Source organism: Carettochelys insculpta, chromosome 1 (assembly GCF_033958435.1).
Source record: "Carettochelys insculpta isolate YL-2023 chromosome 1, ASM3395843v1, whole genome shotgun sequence".
NCBI lineage: Eukaryota > Metazoa > Chordata > Testudines > Carettochelyidae > Carettochelys > Carettochelys insculpta.
The window spans coordinates 275698318-275721391 of NC_134137.1; the positions used below are offsets into that span (position 1 = coordinate 275698318).

The following is a 23074-nucleotide window of genomic DNA, read 5'->3' on the forward strand; positions in this document are numbered from 1 at the left end:
CAGTCTGATCCACTCCAGTCTCAGCAGACCCCTTGTCCCAAGCCACTCCTTTCCCTCCCTCCTGCATTGAGTTCCTACAGTTTCCTCCTCCATGTTGTTTCAATGTCACTGGGGTGCTTTCTGACACCACAGGTGAGACAGGTTCGTTGTCAGTTCCAGTGCCTGGCTCTGAGTAGTGATTACAGGGTAAGTTAGGGTTCACCCCTGTTGCCCTAGGCTGAAGGGAACATGCTCAGTTGCTCTCTGGAAATGGAGCTTTGAAGGGATGGCAAGTGGGCAGCATTTAGTTCTTGGTATTGACTGGAAAGGGATGGAGCATGTTTGGTCACTGTGCATACAGTGGGAATGATGCTTGCACACCTGGTTAGCAGCACATGGTGTAAGAAACTAGAGAAGCTCAGTGAGGATGGACACTTCCTATTTCCTAGCTACTAAGCTTGAAGCCTGCAGCAGACACACAGCATAGAAAATGTCAAACCAAGCATCAGAGTTTTAATGGGACATGTTGGGCACCCTTAATAGGTGGAGTTCAAACCTTCATGTTCAGTTTGTATTCTAGTACAGGCAAGGGGTAACAAGTAAGTGATGTAGAACTATTAAGTCCCACTGAGTTACACATTTGAAAGTCCTGCCTGAAGACTTCCCGTGAGGTATAAGAAGCAAAGTCAAATGACCTCTTAAAAACAAAGGTCCTTTCTTCATGCCTGCATCACTAAGGTTAGTATTTGATGAAAGAGTATGACAGTGCATACATGGAAATTAAGTGGAATATTCTGTAAAATATCTTATGGTATGTCTACACACCCTGCAGCAGTCACCCTTCCAGCCCAAACAATGGCTTGAAGTTCTGTCTACTGCTAATTTTAGAGCACTAGCCTGAGGCTGTTGACCTAGCCTAGGAGCTCACTTCAGGAGGCTGCGTAGACATAAACGGTCTTGTAGGAAGGCATATTTTTCATACATGCAGAAACTGATTTCTTGAGCTGTGTGACAGCAAAACTCATGAGATGAACTTCTGCTTTTACTTGATTTCAGTTATTTAACCAATCTTTATATGATCTACCGATTACAGTAAATCTAGCAGCTTGTTTACATTTCGTTCTCACTGCTTGTGCCATCCATTTGAACAAAAGTGAAGTGATCTCTACCAGCAGGGGTACAGTCTGAAGATATTCCAGATAGGTGCACATGTTAACTCAGATTTTTGGCTACAAGAATACTGGAGACAGGCCAAATCCCTGAGATTATTTAGGACTGGTGGATGTACCTGGCACTGCTCGGCTCTTTAACTGAAGTAATTTTTGGAAAATAAATTAAAAATACACATGCAGTTTTCACTGACAGTATTCTTCAAAAATGAAAGGGAATGAAGGTTGGAGTGAGGGTTCAGGGATGAAAAGGGATGGGTTGGGTGGCTTAGGGCAGAGGGTAGGAGGTGCACAAGTCAAAGCAGGAAGGGTTGCAGAAGTTAGGGCAGGGGTCTCAGGGCAGGGGCCTGGGAGGTGGGGAGGTACTGGGGCTCCCCATGGCCATGAGGGTGACACTGCTACAGCGATAGCTTCACCCAGGGCTGTGCTCCCCAGCCAGCAATTACTGGGAGGGAAGGATCTGGGGCTATGTGCCTCGTTGTGTGGGGACTGGGGCTCTTTGGACTGATCCTAGCTTCCAGCTGCCCCCTCTCCAAGCTTGCAGCTTCTCCAGGGGGGTCTTTGCTTGGGGTCGTGGCCACCCCATCCTGCAGCCTGTTGGGGATGAGACAGTGCTCTGTGGGGTAACACTGGCTTCCAGCTGCTCCCACCCTAGCCCTGCAGTGGTCTAGGGGGGCAATGCTTTAGGGTCTTCCCTAGAATCCAACAGCCCTCCATCTTACAGCCTGCTTGGTGTGGTGTTCCAGGGGCTGGCTAGACTCCAGGGCTGCATCCCACCCCCAGCGTCCTCTGTGACATACAAGCTGTCTGAGTAGGAACAAGCTCTGGGGGCTGCTCTTCCCTCCTGCAGATCTCCTGCCTCCCCTCCCCTCTCCTCTCCCCACAGCCTGTAGGCTGTTGATGTGGGGGCAAGACTGATCAGGGGAAGGCTGTTGTAGCTATCTCCAGACTCCAGTGGGCTCCCCCTCCCCTGCAGTCTGTTCGAGGTGCGGTGTGTGTAGCAGGTTCTGGGTTTGGGGCAGGGGAGCAACTTACCCGGTCTCTGTGACAGGCAAGATGGCAGAGCCCCAGCCCTGCTGGTCTCATGGTGCTGCAGCTGCCCTCAGTGTTCACTCTCAGTATCGCATCCCTCCTCTTAGTGCCCCTCCTTTATTTCCTCCCTCTGTCCCCTCCTTTTAAATGCCTTTCCTGGCACAACCACCCCCTAGCTTTGGTTTAAGTTAGGGTAAGAGGAAGCTGCATGCCAAATTTTGTGGTTGTAACTCTTATGGTTTAAGAGGAGTTCTTGGAACAAAGATAAAATACACACACCCACAGAGATGCACATATCGCCTAGACCTGGAAGGGATCTCAGGAGGTCATCTAGTCCAGTCCCCTGCCCTCTTGGCAGGACCAGTAACCATCCCTGACATCTATTTGCTCCAATCACTAAATGGACTCCTCAAGGATTGAGCTCACAACCCCTGGTTTAGCAGGCTAATGCTCAAACCACTGAGCTATCCCACAGAGAGAGATGGTAGAAGACAGGATTTAAGCTTGTTACATACATGATTTTCCAAGAACTCAAAGTTAGCAATGTTTTCTTTTCAATTTGGTGTATATTAAGTTCTGCCAGCAATTTGTGGTGTTTTCACTTTCTTTTCATGACATTAGGTATTGCCTCCATTAAGAGATGTATCAAATCGTCCTGAAGTTGGCACAACTGTGAGAAACAAACTTGTGCGCCTTATGACACACGTTGACCTTGGAGTAAAGCAGATTGCAGCAGAATTCCTTTTTGTTCTTTGTAAGGAGAGAGGTATAAATCAATTTTGTTTCCTCTTTTTTCTAATTATAGCAAGGTTTTTGGAAGATATTCTTATTTTTTAACACTCCCACTTCCAGTTATGGCTATTAGTAGCACAAACAGTATTTTTAAGCTGCTAAAATCATGCTTAATGTTCATCATTTTCAGCCAAATACTAGATAAGGGCTCTCATTTTCTGTCACCAGCATATTATATAGTTGCTTTCCAACGGGCTATTACATTGTACTAAAATCATGATTAGCGTATCCTGACAGAGTTAAACTTCATTTTGGGGGTCTGGCCCCACTCACTAAACAGTCATTATAAATTAATGAAATTATCTTATACTACTTTATATATTTTCTCCTACCTTCCCTCTTCAAGTCAGCTAGCTTTAACACAAATATTGTAACTGACTGATGGTTCTCTCTGCTTCCAGACAGTGCATACCACTACCATGCTTCTGTGTAACATTAAATAAATTGTATGTCTACTCTTCAAATGACATTAACACTTTTTAATGGTCTAGTTAGTTTTATGTTGGTTGAAGTGTTTTTTTAAAGAAGATACCGGAAAACCAAAAATAAAATTTTAATTGCTTTGCAGATATCTGTGGCTTCAGTTAAGAAGAACTGGAGCTTTAGTTGATTAATAGGATTCTAACATTGTTTATTTGGTACCAAAAATACTCGGTGCTTCTGAGATGAATAGGAAGACAACAGTCTATGCTTCCAAAGTCTTTCATTTGGAAGATCTAACAGTTTACTGGAAATAAATTGTGATCAGTTCAAATTAAATATCTCTATTATCCAAACTACTTTTCCGGACGTATATTTAATGGTTATTTTACATTTTTATAATACAGTTAACCCCTGAGATAAGCACATTTGAAATGCACATATCTTGCGCTTATGTGATGTGGGGGGGGGACAGTGCTGGGGTCAGGGAGACCCACCATCCTGCAGCTGAAAGCCAGCTGGGCAGTGCCTGGCCAGCAGAGCCAGCTGTGGGGTCCCTGGGTGGGAGTTCTCCCCACTGCCCCACAGCAGGGAAAAGGCTGGGCTTCCAGCCCCCAGTGGCAGTTCTTGGTTCCCTTCTCCTCACTGCTTGCAGGGCCCAAGAAACTGACCAGGTCATGACTGGTCAGTTTCCCAGGTCCTGCAAGCAGCAGGGAGACTGGAACCAGGCTGTCCCTGGTTCCTGCTCCCCACCACTCTGGGAGCCAGGAAACTGACCAGCCTTAGTGGGCTGGTCAGTTTGCAGCTCCTGCAAGCCCAGGGAAGCTGGGAATCAGGCTGCAGTCTGGCTCCCGTCTCCCCTTGACTTGCGTGAAAATTTGAGTTATGCGGGGGTTGGAGAAACGCAACCACCGCGTAACTCAAGGGTTTACTGTATGCTTCATGGACTCTTGAAAGCTTAAAGCAAGTGGTTTTCAATATTAACAAGCAGTCCAGTAGCACTTTAAAGACTAACAAAATAATTTATTAGGTGATGAGCTTTCGTGGTTTTCCATGTTTTATATGTAACAAAAGATCTAGTACCAAACCAGTAATAATGTTAAAGTATAACTGTAGTTTCACAGTACTGTCTATAGTACAGCAGCCTACAGTTTCAACCGTCCGCCTACAAGAGGTGTACTCTCACATCACTATGCTTGTTCTCCTCTCTGCTCCCCTCAGCCCCGGCAATTCCTACCATTCACAGTAGGCAGAGACCACTTCCAAACAAGAGGTACTATTTGGACTGCCCATTGCTCCCAGACTCCTTATTAAGACCCTGGTAGTAGTAACAACGTACTGATGTGGACACAGAATCCTGGTATTACCATACTTGGAAGACTGCCTGATAAAGGGTCACACTCAAACATCACACTTTACCCAAAGAACTATAATGCTCTTCCATGCTCTTGGCCTACAGACGAACAAGAAGAAATCAGCACTTTTTTGGTGAAATAACTAGAATTTATCAGAACTTATATAGATTTGGTAGAAATAAAAGCTCCTTGAGCAATGTCCAATTTTTGCAGAATGACCTCTCTCATAATCTCTGATTGCAAGTAGTCTGACAGTCTGCATACACATGTTTGCAACTGTTAGGACATATGGCTTCCTATATGTTCATATTCAAACATGCATGACTACACATGCACTTTCTCTAGGGATTGATAAGCAGTTACATGTTCCATGCAGACACAGCCTAAACAAAATTCTACCACTGCCAATGAAAGCAGGACAGTGTCTACACTGGTGGACTGTCCCGAGTCGACAGGAGTTCAATTCCAGCAAGTGACTGCATCAGTCCTAATGAGCCCAAAATGCCTCACTGAATTGGGGGAAAACGTTTCTCAAACTGGGGGTCCTGACCCAAAAATGAGTTTTAGGGGATTACAGGGTTATTTTAGGAGGGTCACGGTGATGCCACCCTTACTTTTGTGCTGCCTTCAGAGTCGGGCAACTAGAAAGCAGCAGTTGTAATGTTGGCTGGGTGCCCAGCTCTGAAGGCAGCCCCCCACCCGCAGCAGTACAAAAGGAAGATTGCTAATATCTCTGTCAGCACTTGGCACTCAGAGGCTACGTCTACACGTGCACCCAACTTCGAAATAGCTTATTTCGATGTTGCGACATCGAAATAGGCTATTTCGATGAATAACGTCTACACGTCCTCCAGGGCTGGCAACGTCGATGTTCAACTTCGACGTTGCTCAGCCCAACATCGAAATAGGCACAGCGAGGGAACGTCTACACGCCAAAGTAGCACACATCGAAATAAGGGAGCCAGGCACAGCTGCAGACAGGGTCACGGGGCGGACTCAACAGCAAGTCGCTCCCTTAAAGGGCCCCTCCCAGACACACTTTCATTAAACAGTGCAAGATACACAGAGCCAACAACTAGTTGCAGACCCTGTATATGCAGCACGGACCCCCAGCTGCAGCAGCAGCAGCCAGAAGCCCTGGGCTAAGGGCTGCTGCCCACGGTGACCACAGAGCCCCGCAAGGGCTGGAGAGAGAGTATCTCTCAACCCCCCAGCTGATGGCCGCCATGGAGGACCCCGCTATTTCGATGTTGCGGGACGCAGATCGTCTACACGTCCCTACTTCGATGTTGAACGTCGAAGTAGGGCGCTATTCCCATCCGCTCATGGGGTTAGCGACTTCGACGTCTCGCCGCCTAACGTCGATTTCAACTTCGAAATAGCGCCCAACACGTGTAGACGTGACGGGCGCTATTTCGAAGTTACTGCCGCTACTTCGAAGTAGCGTGCACGTGTAGACGCAGCCAGAGAGTGGCAGCTGCTGACTAAGGTCCCAGCTCCACAGGCAGCAGTGCAGAATTAAGGAAAGCCATACCATATTATACCATTCTTACTTCTGTGCTCTTGCTGGTGGTAGCTCTGCCTTCAGAGGCTGGACTCCCATCCAGCAGCCACCGGTCTCTAGCTGCCCAACTCTGAAGGCAGCACTGCAACCAACAGCAATGCAGAAGTAAGGGAAGCAGTGCTGCAACCCCTCCTGTCCCCACTACACACAAAATAAATTGTGACCCTCCCACAATTCCTTTTTGGATCAGGACCCCTATAATTACAACAGTGTGAGATTTCAAAATTAAATAGCTGAAACCATGATATTTACCATTTTTTTTAAAATCTTATGACTGTGAACTTGACCAAATTGGACCATGAATTTGGTAGACCCCCTAGTAATATTTAAAATTTATAGTCAGGCATTCCAGTGGACTGTAAAGAAGCTAGGTGATCCAGTCCTACTGATTTTTTTGGTGTGAGTTGGGAACCTAACAATTTAAGCATTTTTGAAAATCCCATTCTACAGAGTTTATCCAACCAAATAATGCCCTTGTGGATGTGGTGTGGTGTTGTGTGTGTGTGTTTTTTTTTTTTAAGCACTTCACCACCATTGGTTTAACTCTTAGGATCATCTTTTGGGTAGAGCATATTATCCTGTTCATTTTACAGAGAAGGAACATTAGATGGAATGGTAGCTACTGGGTAAGTCGCAAAACGAGCAGGATTTAGAGCCAGGATTAGAATTGTGGGAATCCCAGGGTCCCAGTCCTGGCTCTTACCCCTGAGCCCCATCTTCTTGTCAAGAGTTAAAGCACACAATTTCACTTCTCACAGCTTTTCAGCCTCCTGAAATTTTTGTCTAACAAAATGATACAGTACAAGCAAACTTAAATTTGCCATCTTTTAAGGCTTAATTTAAAAGTCAAGGACTGAATTAAAATGTAGAACCTCACCTTTTCCAGCTATTCTATAGAAAAAACTCATCACTGTATAGAGAAGTAAAGTTTTAAAACCTGTTTTAAAGATACTAATGTTGCACTTTGTATTTAACTTAAATTCTAGCTGAATAAATTGATCTGTCTCTTTGCAGTTGATAACTTGTTAAAGTATACAGGCTATGGTAATGCAGCAGGACTGCTGGCAGCAAGAGGCCTGTTAGCAGGAGGAAGGGGAGATCATTGGTACTCAGATGATGAAGATACAGACACTGAAGAATATAAATCTGCAAAGCCAAAGTACAGTACTGTTTTTTTTAATTCCCGTTAATACCACCCAGGCTATTGTGTTTTGTCTTAGGTCAGGTCAACACTAGACATTAAAGTCCAATTGTAGATACACAATTCTAGCTATAGCAGTTGTGTAGCTCAAATAGACTTATCTACAGTCAACTCTACCTGGCTGTCCTCACAGAGGAGCTCTCCTGTTGACCTCCCTTACTCCTCGCGATATTGGGGAGTACAGGGGGTTGACTGCCAACTCTCTATAGTTCTATTTCACGTGTCCCTACCAGGTGCGTGAACTCGAACCCCTGACTGGGTCAGTCTTCCACATAGTGAAGATGTACCCTCAGTTCCCTTTTCTCTGCCCTCTGTCAAAGTTGGCTTTCATAATTTACAATTTTGGATGTGTGTGTGTTTACATAGACAGTTGTGTTCCACAGACTTTGGGAAGGTTTTCAGTGTTTTTTATTGTGATCTAGCGTAACTTTCTTGTCTTTGTTCATACTTGAAATCTTCCTGTCATAATTTCATCAATTGCAACTAATCTGGTAAGTGATGGGAAATGATTGGATTAGGATGGGATGTCTTGGTATTATCTGTTTTAGATAATATGAAGGGTCACTGTTTCAGCAGGCTTTGAGTTATTTCAAATGCCGATTGTAGTGCTTGAGTAGTGTTTACTTGTTATCTGATGTTGTTCTGCCTTGATTGAAGTCATTGAATCTTTTTGATGGAAGAAAAATATAGGGTATTTGATTTTGTTTGCAGACTCTCAAATGTGATAAAAATGTGCCAGTCCCACTCTCTTCTGAACTTCTAATTGTACAGCACAAAACTTTTTTCCCTAAAGCAGCACATTCCACTAAGAAAAAGAGAGATGTCCGACTTCCATCTCCCCAGATTTTGGGGACATCTTTCTATCCACCTGCTCTTGGTCTCTTTTTCAAAAACCTGAGCTGAAAATAGTCTTTTCATCTCCACACAATAAATTACAGACATCTTGAATGTAAAAGATATTTCTGGGCATGTAGTCTGTAATTCTTCATCTTATTTGTGAAGAGGTTTTGAGTATGACTTCTTCTACTTTTATTGAATATTATTTTCAGTATTTCCTTTTTTGAAGTATGATTCTGTTCTGAAAAGTCATACTCAAAAAAAAAAAAAATATTTGATTTCCATATCAAATGGGCTGTGACTTTACAAGTGAAAAAAGAGGGAGAAAAGGAGGGAAAGAGTTCCTGACATCCAGCATTGTAAATTCAGCTTGTGGTATCAGAGTAAGACATATGTCAGTAAAAAAATAATTGTGAAAAGGAGATAAAAAGTGCTATGCCACTTTAAGGAACCCCTACCACATATTTTGAGCCACCGTCAGAACTGGGCAATGCATGTCAGAAGAAATAGTTCCAGAAAAGTAACTCAAAGCCCACCTTCATTGGAATTCCTCCTTTTGAGTCTTGAGCCATAGGCATAATGAGTACTAATGGAACTTGGATATTTGAGTGCTTAACCTGGAGCTAATATAATATTTAAAAGCAAACAATGAATGTAAAACGGTATGGCACAAGGTCATCCCTGAACCTAACTGCAAAATTTTACTAACAATTCTGTCATAAGGAGTTAAACAGCTTCACAGTGCTACCCCAGGGATCAGGAACTTCCAGTCGTTATCTGTCAGAATCCCAAAAGAGAAATTTGTGTTTGTATGTATTTATATGTGTAAATACTACAGCCATCTTTTTCCCCCTTCCCAGTATTAACCTCATCACTGGTCATGTAGAGGAGCCAATGCCCAACCCTATGGATGAAATGACAGAAGAACAAAAAGAATATGAAGCCATGAAACTTGTCAACATGTTTGATAAGCTGTCCAGGTAATGTAACCCTAGCCAAAATACTACAATCAAACAAAAAGTGGGTGTTTTTAATTATACCTTCTTGAGAGGGATGATCAGGTCCCAGTTCTTCACTGTCAGAGGTGTGTATTAATGCCAATGAGATCATTTGTGAACTTGTATTTAACATGGTTGTAGCTAATTCTGATTAAACTCTAGTGTAGACAGAACCTTTGGAGGGTTCCTGTGATTAGAGGAAAGGAGAAGCAGGTGCAAATTAAGTTAATTCAGAAATTTAGTTTAAAAGATCAAGCAAGATAATAAAATGCTGTGAAAAAACAATTGTTCCTAAAACCTACCTGTTTGTGACAGTGCTTCTGCATTTTTAGCACAGTCTTCCAGGCTGGCTGCAGTTGTCTGTAAGCAGAAGTGATAACTGTAGATAGTGTCTCATTCTTGAGAGTAGTGTTGGTGTGTGCTACTCTCTTTTCCTGACCCTGCAGGGGGGAGCAGGATGGGACAGAATGGCAGGAGAGTTTTCAGAATGGATTAGGAGGAGGCTGGTTTGATGAACAGAGGAAATGAAAGATCATGTGGAGAAAGCCGTAGATAGACTGTTGGGGAGTGTGTGACCAGCAAATATAAGAGACTGTCACAGTGTGGTAGGAATAGGGACTGAGGAAAGGTGGGCAGTATACGGCATAGACCAAGTGATTGAGAATCAAGATGAGAAGCAGCTGTGGTGGACACCCTAAGGCTCCAGATAAATCGGCAGACTGAGTGACAACGTGCATTATTTCTAATTTTTAGGTAAAATCTAGCCTAGGTTATGCAAGAAGTGAATAAACGTTGTTACAATCGATATTGGATGGCCCGTGGGAAATGAGTTTGTATTAACGGGCTTATAAACTGTGTAATACAAGTGGAAAAAGTGACTTTTTTCTCTGTTAATCTTGAGCATTACAGCTGTGATTTATTGTGGCCTAAATGAGGATAAATATGAACTTCAACTTGTCCATCTACAGGTTGATCTTTCTGTAGATGGACAATACCATAAAAGAGGTACAAACACAAATTGATGCCATAGAATTGAGTTCATTTAACACACTGGCTCTCTTTACCAAGAGGAGACAAATCTGTATTCAGTAGTTATAGCTGTTTGCCTTGTTAACTTAATATTTAGGAATTGGTGCATCATACATAAATGTCCCAGGAGCAGTTTCATCCTCCATTTCCCCTGCACATGAATAGCAGAGCAATTCTTTATCTAACACGATCAATGTTAGATAAAATGTAGAAAGTTCTCCAGTACCTGTTACAGTGAACTTTTACGTCTGGCTGCTCTGGGACTGGAAGGTTGCCAGATATGCAGACATTCTGGGTAATAGACAGGTATACCTAGCAATGCATAACACTAAAGAAAAACAAGATTAGATACCGCTAAGAAACAAACAAAAACGTGCAGGGTGCTTTATTTACCAACAGCAGTAGTATTGTACACTGTAAACTTATACTGTGTTTGCTGTATTTATTTGTATTTACTTTCACTATACTGTACTTATGGAAAACATAACTAAATTTACTTATGGTTAAAATGCTGGTTGAGAGTTCCAGATGATAAAATGCCAGTTAAGAAAGAGTATACTATATTTACACATGATATAATATTGAATGAGATTGTCAGTGGCCTTCTCTTTAAGAGTTTAGTTCAGCTAAATATTTTTAGGTAAGTCATTTTCAGACAGATGAAATCCCCAGTCTTGGAAGACTTACGAATTCAGTGGGATTGTCATCATGTATAACATTTGCAGGATTGGAGCCAAAATTGTATCTACCCGTTGTCTCCAGTTCATTATTTAGACTGTGACCTCTTCAGGGCAGGAACTGCCTTGGTTATATAGTTGTTCTGTGCACACTTTAACAAGGCCAGGAGTTGACAACTGAAATGGTCATTTTCCTGGTTCCAGGCTCCCTGCCATTCTGGGAGCCACGTGCTGCTTCTCCCTGGCTTCCCCCAGCGGCAGCGTCTGCCTGCCTGCCTGGCTACCCCCACACGGGGAATCCTGGCAGGTAGACAGCTGCAGAGTGGCTTTGAGTTGCGCTTAACTCTCATTAATGCGGGTTAAGCACAACTCGAAGTTGTGCATTTCAAGGGTTTACTGTACAAGGGTAGGTCCCACAAAATATATAGCAATGAAATATAAATAAGATTTTCTAATATAACTGTAACAACCCATCCTACCCATACTGCATCCACAAAAACAGCAAGGAGTCCTGTGGTACTGTAAAGACTAACACAGATTTATTTGGGCATAAGTTTTGTGGGTAAAAACCCTCTTTATTAGATGTGTGGCATGGAAATTGCAGAGACATGCACACATCTAACAAAGGGGGGTTTTGCCCACAAAACTTATGCCCAAATAAATCTCTCAGTCTTTTTGAGATGCTCCAGGACTCCTCATTGTTTGTTTGTTTTTTTATGCTAACATTTTACCCTATTTGTTTACAAAAACTAAACTTTAGTAAAACTTTGCCCCAAGAAGGATGTTCTCTTGTTTTTGCTATTGTAATACATGTATCTCTCATTATTTAAATGCCAAAGAAGAGGAAGACTGTGAATTCTCTACAGAACTGAGGAGTTTTCAGCACTATTTGGGCCATGGTTAGATAACATGTTGGGTGGTTGAAGCTGGCCCTGAATTTATTTCCAATAAAACCTATTTGTAAGCAAGTAGTATAAATCATCTTGATGTAGCAATGAAAACTGTTAGTAGCAAGTAAGTTTACTTTCCATAATAAGTCATATGATTGTGCTTTCAAAGCCTTCTCCAATCTGTGCAAAAAGATTTACCATAGGTTTTCAGAGTTGCAAAAGCCTAAATTTAGCCAAATTAAATCACTGTTGTGCAATTTTCCATCTGTTTATATCCTACTCTTTTGGAAATATTCCATGTTAATTGAAAAGTCTGATAAAAACACTTTCTCCCTCATAAATGATAGAAGAATTATGTATTAATTGACTAATTTAAAATGTCAGGGTGCTTTTTCCAAGCCAACCTTGTATTAATAGCAGGAATCCTTTTGCAGATGAAATGGTCCCCAATTATCACAGCTTGGGTTTTGTTGTGCATTGAAGAGAAGTCAACAAAACAAGTATGTAACAGAACCTGCCTAAATAGCAGCCACACTCATTAAAAACACAGCATTAATCATTGGGTGAATGAAGAAGGCATTGGTATATGGATTCTCCCCCCTCCTTTTCTAATCATAGAACAAAATAATGTTACATGAAAGGATCGGAACTATTATGTAGTACTCAATTATAGGGAGGTGAATAGGTCCAAAACATGCCATCTTATCAAAGGAGCAGACTGGTGTTTGCATGATGGTTGTTTCATTACAGACGCTGTCATTAATTCCATGTGTCAATACTGCCCTGTCTTACACAGAGCAGACAAGAAAGAAGTACCCTTGAAAACAAGGGAATGATTTTTGAATCGTTATCAAGCTAAGTGGCAAGCAGGAAGCTGAAACTTGTATAGGTAAATTTGAAGGGACACTTGGGAGATCTGGAAGTAGGAGAAAAGAATGCATTTTACCAACTGCTTAATTAGGGTGTGTTTTTTCTACTTGTATACTTGAATAGAATGCTTTGTGTTAGGAACATGCATAGTGCAGAGAAGAGTCTTTGATCTTGTCAGAGGTTGCAAGGATGTTCATACACATTCAAACCAATTTTATTAATCTGTGCATCCATATAGTCACATTTATAATACATTTAATGGGTACAGCAAAATTCATACCGCCACCCACACAGGGTGCTGGAAGTAACGTCTCTTCTGTAATATGAAACAACAGCACTTCATAGCTGTGGTGGTATAGATGTGATATTATTTTGTGTGAAGTGCATGGATGTATGTCAGGAGAACCACAGATGACTTTTACCTTGCTTTGAACAAGAGTGCAGGCTCTCAATTGGCATAAATTGGCATAGCTCTATTGTGCAGTTTCTAAGTGACCAGTGCTCAGCTGGTGACTGGGTGACGTTGATGGACCTATGACAGCTTACATAAGCTAATTCTCCAGATCTGAAGAAGTGGGTCTTTCCCACGAAATCTCATTTCCTAATAAATAATATTGTTAGTCCTTAGGGTGGTACAGGACTGTTTGCTTTGTTTTGTGAAGACACAGACTAACACAGCTACCTCTCTCACAAGACTACATAAGCTAAGGATCTTCATGAGGGCTGTTGTATGTGAATGTCAGTCGATTCAGCAGGCCTACCCAACAACAATTGTGTTTAATGCACTCATTCCAGACACATTGTTAGCTTTGGGCATCTCACACCTTACCTCTTGTTGACTACTTATTCTCTTTACTTTGGTCCTTTTTTTCTCTCTTCTCATCTCTGCTTTTGAAGTACACATGTTACTGTGGGATGGTTTGATACTTCAAGAACCAGCCCAGCTGAGAGGAAGCACAGAATTGTGCTGTCTCAGAATCAGGGCCAGCACCAGATTGACTTGGAAACTGTTGTAAACTGGTTCCTTCTTTGCCTTGAAGCAAGAAGTAATAAATTGTGCGAGCTCTTTTGTTAACACAGATTTTTACTTCCTCCATGCCAGCTTAGCTGCACTGACTGACCTATGCCATATCAGTATGGAACCAAGGCACTGCCCATCTCCATGAGAGGTGTAGTGGCAACCTGGTAGTCATTTCTTTCCCTCCTCTGTAATGCCTGCCAATCGAGGAAATCAGTGCAGGAAACTAGGGGGTGCTCAGCAAAGATCACAAGCCCTAATGGATAAACTTTCTTGGAATGACACCTACAAATGCAGTATAATATGCAACCAATATATATCTTGGCTTGAATGATATACCATGATATGAGAGATACATGTTTGATTATCATAATCATATATGTGATCAGTGGGAGTGGGGTTAATTTCTGAGTTATGTTGTCAGTGAATTATTTTGAGTATTAAACTTCTAAAAACTAATACGGATGCACATACTGTGGTTGTATGGTATTTTGACAGATGTATAAATTTTGAAAATGACTTCTTTTAGTGAGGGCAAGTTCATCTCCAGTACTATGACTTCATATTTCTGTGCAGTATGTAGATATGAAATAAAATCTAGTCTAAAAGGTAAATCAGACAATATAACTCTTATCTTGATACTTCACACATTAAAATGGTTAAAACTTTTTTGTGAAACTATACATATCATTAAGACATTTGCCTCAGTGGGCTTAAAATACGTAAATTTCTGTGAGGTTTTGTAGATCAATTATCCCCACAAACTGCATTTTGTTGGGAGGTTAAAAATGAGAAATTTAGCTTGGGCAGCAAATGTCCTGCATTGCAAAAGATGGATACCGAAAGTCTGATGAGAAAATTGCAAGAAAAATACTGGGTAGAATCCCTGCTTTCTTATGTTTCCCCTACCTTTCAGCACTGGCACTGAAGACCTGAATCAAAGCTGCAGGGCCTCATGTAGCTGGTGCATAAATCTATTTCCTTTGGGTCCCATCTACAATATTGAAATTGTAATTTTGTTTTATAACAACCCAAATGCATATTGACGAGACAGGTCAAATAAAGATGTCTAGGATCCACCTTAACTTAAGGAGCCTGAAAATTTGGAGTACTCTCCAAACCCTATTTTTATTTCTTGATGATAAGATAAACTGTTTGCCAAGGTACAAGTGCCTTAGGCTTTGTAAGGAGGAAAGCCACCCTTTGTATCTGTCTGTGTTAGACATTGGTGACAACTCCAAGGTAATCTGAGTTTTTGAAACCTGTCCAGATCTGCTTCTGCTATCTGTCCCAGAGATCTTGAACCAGGAGAAATGAGTGATGACATTTGCTCATACACATGTGAAGAACTCTGAGATATTTCCAGTTGTATCTGCTGTCATCATTATGAGTTGACTGAAGGGCAGCTATTGCTAAAACATATCCAGTTCAAATTCTTATTTGACCATATAAGGTCATGTAAGGATTGTGTCCTTAGCCTCTGTTTGCTAGAAAGTGGGAATGAGTGATCACTTGGTGAGTACCTGTTCTGTTCGTTCCCTATGTGGTGTGTGGCATTGGCCACTGTCAGAAGACAGGATACTGGCCTTAGGTGGACTTTAGGCCAGGTTCCTTGTGGCTGTTATGTCCCTTTATGTACAGAAGAGATGAGCTACTTGAAGAAGGCTCTTTCCACAGCTCCCTTTTAAAATTGCTGTGATTGGCCAAGTTGCCCTTGTTTCTCATCTTGTGGTAAGACAAGGAAGAGCAGGATCTTCTTATTTCAGCAGCAAAGGGTGACAATAATGGATCCATTGATGTTAATGGCCAAATTTCCGCAGACTGCTGGGAAGCCAGGATTTTTACTCTTTGTCTATGGGTCTCCCTGAGCAGATGCATTGAAGTCCTACTGTAAATTTTAGCCTGGTGTATTCTGGTCCCTCATGACTGCTTTATTTTCCTCTTTTACTACCATTTTTATTTGGTCTTTTTTTGGCAGTGTGACCCTTTTAATATTTTTAATGTGCCCAGATACATGGGGACTTACGACCAAGTGGCCAGTAAGCCACGTGATTCTATAATTTTTGACATGCATTGCAGATGTGTTTTGGAAGAAAGCCTAGGAATTTTTCCAATTCTTTACTTGCTAGAATTTAAAAAATTTACTCATCAAAGAACTGTAGACTTTTAAGCATTGGATGAAGGAGACTTAGTGTGCATTATAGAAAAGCAAATGTGCCCATTATTGAGACAATATTTAGTTGTCTTGTTGGAGGGCCTAATGGTAGATGGAAGAACACAGGCCCTGTGCTTTCAAAACTAGATGCATCGCTCCTTGCCATTGTTTGGCCATACAAAATCAGATTTTGAAAATATTGTTATATCATCTCTTCCCCTTTCCCAAAGTGCATGTTAGAGCTTAAGTAGCAGGAAGAATTTTCTCAGGAAATTTTCAAATGGTCAAGAGACTCCTAGAACCCATACTACCAAGGTGAGGAGAAGAGCAACAATCAGTAATGAAGTGGAAAGCGTGATTAGTTAACTCCCTTCCATGAGCAGAATAGCCAGTAGATCTACATCAGGGATTCTCAAGCTGTGGGTTGCAATCACATTTCAGTGGGGTCACCAGGACTAATGTTAGACTTGCTGGGGCCCAAGTCCAAACAGTTGGGGCTCAGGTTACAGGGCCACTACCTGGAGCTGAAGGCTTCAGTTCCTCCCTCCCCTACGGGTCATACAGTAATATTTGTTGTCAGAAGGAGATTATGTGCAATGAAATTTAAGAATTGCTTTTCTACACAAGTGCACATTCCCTTCCCCTGTCATGTTCCCCTAAAGACTGAGGTTCAAGGATTCAGAATGAGAAGCCATACAGTCACTTGTCTGCATGCTAGGGTTGCAAACCTCCTACACAAATTCCTAGCCTATCTTGGCAAAACCATACTGGTTGTGTGGCATTCAAAGTCTGTCGAAGCAAACAGATTTTTTTAAAACAATTGAGTTTCTACGTGGTGCAAATAGTCACTCAAGCACATTGATTCGCCTGTGCAATTAGTTTCGCTTTTTCTGTTGGTCTCTGGTATCTCATTTAACCATTGCTCCTCGGTGTTCTCTGTAAGCTGTGTACTCGTGCGGCTGCTCAAAAGAAATGCAGATGCCGCCCAGCTGATTATCGGAGCATCCACAGCCAGGTTTTTGTTTCTACTGATGATGCACATTCACACATGCCTCAGTGCACATAGAAAAATGTATTCTGCACATGGATGGGAAAAGTTAGAGGGAACATTTTTGCTCACTTTTTAATATCTGTCTTATTGTTCATACTTTTCTAGCTGCTTCTGTAAGAGCCATAGTTGGAAGGTGGGATTGTTGGCTCTCTGTACAAAGCCCTTCCCTTTTGTCCTAAAGAGTGAATAAGGAAACAGGCAGCATATTAGAGGGGAAATAAAGTATTTCCCCACTATATGTAATTATATTCTGCTCTTTAGGCTATGGCTGTCTTTGGGGGCAACAGGCATGTTTTAAGGGATTCCCTTTCAAATCAGAGGTAATTTAGGGTCTGCCATCCACATCATTTTAAATGAAATTGTGAAAATTAAAAAGAAGGGCTATTTCATAGAAAATCAAAATGCTGTCTTTGACTTTACAGCATTTGCTATAATCCACATATAATAAATGAGGTGATAAAATGTGAGGATTAAATAAATCTGTGCTAACACTTTTTGATTGGCTTAATCAATAATTAATCATCTTTAGATGAGGCTGTGGCTTGTGGAGTAGATATAATTGGATTAGCTGTGGAGAGGCCTTTGGAGCTTTGAAGGGATTAAAATGGCTGTCAATCCTGTAATTAAACTGCTACAAACAAAAGCAATAGTTTAAAAAAAAAAAAAAAAAAAAAAAAAAACCTGCCTGTTCAAAATGAATCAACAAGTACTTCAGCACCACTAGAGGTTGTATAGGCAGATTGTATTCTCCTGAATGATTGATTTATTTCACTGAATGAGATGAATATGTATCAAACCATCTATTTTAATTGTGTGTGTTGCCCAGAATGGCAGGTGAAACTTTAGCAACCTTTTCTTCTTAAAGAACTCACGGAAGAAAAGCTAATGTATGTTTTTAAAATAGTGAAACCTGTTCCTTGTCTTGAGTTTCTGTTAGGCATTGACTTTTCCTGTATTTTTTTAATTAGCTTATTAGGTTGGCCTACATGAATGTAGTCGTTATGTCTTCCCCTTCTAGTCCATTTTGGATTTGTTTTCTTCTTCTTTCTTGTTCAATATGGAGATCTTCATTTAAAAATATTTTTAAAGACTCTGTGAAAATGTAGTTTGTGTGTATATCCATCTGTTTATCTAAAACAGAACAGTGGATTATTGCATGTGTGCATAATAACAGTTCTTTAAATTCTTACAGGGATGAGATTATAAAACCAATGGGAGTTCGACCGGATGGCACGATGACTCCTTTGGAAGAGACAGTTGGCCAGTACCAAACCAATGAGCAGGACAGTTCAGATTCAGACTAAAGCATCACCTGCTTCACCATCAATATCTCCTTTAATCAGCATCTTTCCCTCAGAGCCGCAACATCTTTTATCTGTACATTTTACCCTCTCATTAGCCAGTGTCACTTAAGTCTTATTATTGGGATATTTGAATGATGGATCTTGTGGTGTAATCGCTGCATTTTTATGAATCCATTTATATAGGAACAAATGATCAGTTTATTAATTGTAAAGCAAATTGTATTTCAGTGAGATGAAAATAAAAGATTGCAATGCAAAACCATTAACTACTTATTAAAATTTGCTAGATTCTTCTCTTGCATTTCAGTAAGCTTTTTCTTTTCTTTTGTTTAGTGTGTCTTACCCGGCTGGTCCTCAAAATACAGTTTCATCTTAAAGAAGCAGAATGACTTAATTTGCATTAGCAATAAAGGGTTTTACACTTAACATGAGCAGCCTAGTGCAGCTGTCAGTTTACTTAAGCATTTGCTCATTCCTTCTACAAATACTTTTTTTTGTGGGGGGAGAGGTATTGTTTATCATCAGATTTTATCTCCCCATTCATTACCAGGGTTAATGAATCTGTTTAAAAGTTTAATCTCCGTCAGTCAGTTACTGATTTCTGCTAAATCAACTTTTTTCCCTTTTTTTTACATAAGCTGTATTTGGTTGTTTCCTGAGTCAGGGCCTCAGAGCAAGTCTATATTACTGATGGCCTTGATTCAGGAAAATATCCCTATTTGAAACAGTGCTTAAGCATGTGCTTAATTATTGCCAGGGATGGACTGTGCTTGCTTAAGTGACTTCCCAAATCAGGGCCTACATGTTTAAAATTAGTAGATGTAGAAATTGAAGGGAACTCAAGTCAAGAAAGGAAAAGGGTTTTAGGGGGTGGGGGCAAACGATTTTTTAACTTGGTGGAGGTGAGGCAAGGTTTTTCATACTTCACTAATCCTGTTTAGTGTGTAATTTTTACAGACCCTTAAACAAAATTGTGAAGTTTTTAGGAGAGCTTCATTATTGCTGTTGCCTTTTTGCCCACCTGGCATCTCTGTGGGTGCATCTACACTACCTGGCTACTTCGAAGTAGCCGGCACAACGTCGAAATAACACGCGTCGTGCGCTATTTCAACATCGAAATCGATGTTAGGTGGAGAAACATCGAAATCCAAAGATGGGAATAGCCCCTTACTTCAACGTTCAACATCGAAGTAGGGAGTGTGTAGACGATCCGTGTCCCATTACTTCGAAATAGCTGGGTACTCCATGGTGGCAATCAGCTGAGGGGTTGATGCTCTGTCCAGACCCTGCAGGGCTCTGTGGTCCCCGTGTGCAGCAGCCCTTAAAGCACCATGGACCCAGATTTCCTGTGGCAGGAAGCTGAGAGCGTGCAGGCGGCAGCACATGCACGTGCTAGCCCTGCACACCCTCCAGAGGTCCCGAACATCTCAACCAGTGCCATGGCAGCCAGCCAGCCCCCAGAGCTCCCCCCACGGGGACCCAGGCACCCCCGGCAGCCAAGTGGGGGGCCAAAAAGCGGCGGGGCCCCTCCTAGTCAGAGGCCGAGCTCCGAGACCTGCTCGGGCTCTGGGGTGAAGAGGAGGTGCTCCACGTGATGGGGAGCAAGTGGCAGAACACAGAAGCGTTTACCTGACTGGCCGAGGGCCTGGCCACCTGGGGTCACCCTGCCCGCGCTCCAGATCACGTCCAGAGGAAGGTGAAGGAGTTGCGGCAGGGGTATGCCCGGCCCTGGGACTCGGCCAGCTGATCTGGGGCCGCTCCCGCTGCTTGCCCCTGTTACAGGGAGCTCAGGGCTGTCCTGGGCCCCCGGGACACCTCCTCCCCCTCAGCCACCCTTGACACCACGGCCGACGAGCCCCAGCAGGCCTTGGAGCCGGAGGCCGCCCCCGCACGCTGGGGCCTGCCTGAGAAGCTCCCCCTTGGGATGGCGGAGGAGGGGTCCAGCAGTGAGGAGGGCGGGCTCTTCATAGACCTCCCCTCCCGGAGCACCAGCCGGGCATCCACCCACTGGGTTCCCCCAACCGTGCCAATGGACAGTAAGGTATGTACCCCACAGAGCACACACCCATGGGCCACAGGGCGGGGGCACCAGCCACGACCGGGAGCCTCACACACCCCCAGTGGACCCTCAGCCACAATTGCCCAGCCACAGCACGGTACCAGGGGGGTGTCATGGCCGTCAGCACCCACACCCATGGACAGCACTGTGCCCTAACGCTGGGGGTGGGGGGACCATGCAATGGGGACACCCAACAGGGACACCACAGCCACCGAGGGGGACGGAGACCCAACACCCAAGGGGGAGCGGGAGGAACGGGCCACGGGCCAGGGCACAGTACTAACAGCCTTCCCCTCCTTCTCTCCCTTTCTGCAGTTGCACCACCCAAGGCCCCAGGCAGCCAGGCACCATCCATGGTTCCCAAGAGCCCGCCGGAGGTCAGCTACCACCAGTGCCCGGGGACACCTCCCAGGCCAGCAGGATGGTCACGCCACCACCAGACCCAGGGGATGGCCCCCATGGACCCCCAGCTCCTGGCGGCTCTCCGGCGGCAGATGGAGGTGGCTGAGGAGAGACTCTGGTTCGACTGGGAAGAGTCCACCTGGCGCTGGGCTGCATGGCAGGAATTCATGGGGGTATTCCGGGACATAGCCGGGTCAATCCAGGAGGCTGTTGCCTGGCTTCCACCCGCCCGCTGCCCCCTATGCCGCCCTCCCCGCTGTTCCACCCAATGCCCCACCTGCCATGCTGCCTGCCGTGCCGCCTGCCAGCCCCACAGGACCGGAGCCCACTGGTGCTGAAGACTGGCCAGGGGAGGCATCCCAGCCATACCTGCCAGTTCTCCCGGCCCCCAGCCCCATGCAGGGGACCGCGGACAAGGAGGGGGTCGCGTCCCATACCCGCCGGCAGTTGCACCCCTCTACATCCACCCCAGACTGATGGGCTGACGGCCAAGCCACCCGCTGGGCCCCCGTTTGTATACAGTTGTTCCCCTTGCGTATAGTTGTTCTCCTTGTATATAGTTAAGTATTGGAGGGGTAGCCGTGTTAGTCTGGGTCTGTAACAGAAATGAAGGGTCCTGTGGCACCTTATAGACTAACAGAAAAGTTTTGAGCATGAGCTTTTGTGAGCACAGACTCACTTCATCAGATGCTGGTCTTGGAAATCTGCAGGGCCAGGTATAAATAAGCCAGAGCAAGGGTGGGGATAACAAGGTTAGCTCAGTCAGCAAGGGTGAGGCTTACTACCAGCAGTTGATCTGGAGGTGTGAACACCCAGGGAGGGGAAGCTGCTTCTGTATTCAGCCAGCCATTTGCAGTCTTTGTTTAAGCCTGAGCTGAGGGCGTCGAATTTACGGATGAATTGTAGCTCAGAAATTTCTCTTTGGAGTCTGGTCCTGAAATTTCTTTGCTGTAGGATAGCTACTTTTAAGTCTGCTACTGTGTGGCCTGGGAGATTGAAGTGCTCTCCTACAGGTTTTTGTATATTGCCATTTCTGATATCTGATTTGTGTACGTTTATTCTTTTATGCAGAGACTGTCCAGTTTGTCTGATGTATATAGCAGAGGGGCATTGCTGGCACATGATGGCATAAATTATATTGGTAGATGTGCAGCTGAATGAACCCACGATGGTGTGGCTGATCTGGGTAGGTCCTGTAATGGTGTTGCTGGTGTAGATATGTGGGCAGAGCTGGCAACGAGGTTTGTTGCATGGATGGGTCCCTGAGTTAGAGTGACTGTGGTGCAGTGTATAGTTGCTGGTTAGGATTTGCTTCAGGTTGGCAGGTTGTACAGGACAAGCCCAAGAGAGAAACCAGCAGAACACCACTAGCCATCACCTACAGTCCTCAGCTAAAACCTCTACAGTGCATCATCAGGGATTTACAACCCATCCTGGACAATGATCCCCCACTTTCACAGGCCTTGGGAGGCAGACCAGGCCTTGCCCACAGACGACCTGCCAACCTGAAGCAAATCCTAACCAGCAACTATACACCACACCACAGTCGCTCTAACTTACGGACCCATCGTTGCTGTTACAGATCCAGACTAACACGGCTACCCCTCTGATACATAAGAGCAGTGTGACACACCTGGCACCATCAACTCCAGCCCTGAAGCCAGGAGTGTCGAATCCAGGCTCGTTAGTTCCTAACTCCATGCACATGGAAGTCTAACGAGCCTGGATTTGACACTCCTGGCTTCAGGGCTGGAGTTGATGTCTAAGGTGCCACAGGACCCTTCGTTGCTGTTACAGATCCAGACTTGCCCACAGACGACCTGCCAACCTGAAGCAAATCCTAACCAGCAACTATACACCGCACCACAGTCGCTCTAACTTACGGACCCATCCATGCAACAAACCTCGCTGCCGTCAGTGCTACCCTCTCTCCCAGCACTGACTCCAGAACTTACGCCAGTACATGCTACAGTTCAACACCAAGGCAAGCCAACCTCCGGGGCTATCGGATACTGCACCACTTTTGTCCGGGTTGTGTCAGAGTTGGAGGCCAAGTTGTCTGTCTCATAATAGCTGTTACCACTCGCATTCCTGTTCACAGCAGCTCTGCCATTGGGAAGCGCCCTGGCATCACAGGTGTCTTGGCCTCCCCAATGGCAGGCTTCTATGCAGTAGCCATTTTGGACACCCTGGGCCTACCATCAAGATCAGGGCCCACTGTCATGGGTGGCATTGGTGTCTTCATGCTGACAGCCACAATGGTTGTTCTGGA

General features: G+C 43.9%; 1 protein-coding gene across 3 annotated transcripts in view; it reads left to right on the top strand.

Moving 5' to 3' along the window:
• The window catches only part of RIC8B (RIC8 guanine nucleotide exchange factor B), a 54606-nt gene extending 35939 nt beyond the window's left edge, over positions 1-18667 (top strand). For all 3 annotated transcript variants that reach the window (XM_074983841.1, XM_074983842.1, XM_074983843.1), the window contains 4 exons: positions 2802-2946; positions 7326-7470; positions 9210-9329; positions 18230-18667. In XM_074983841.1, the coding sequence (XP_074839942.1) occupies positions 2802-2946; positions 7326-7470; positions 9210-9329; positions 18230-18341 (522 nt within the window). In that variant the 3' untranslated portion in view covers positions 18342-18667. The remainder of the gene's footprint in view (positions 1-2801; positions 2947-7325; positions 7471-9209; positions 9330-18229) is intronic.
• Positions 18668-23074: the final 4407 nt, after the last annotated feature.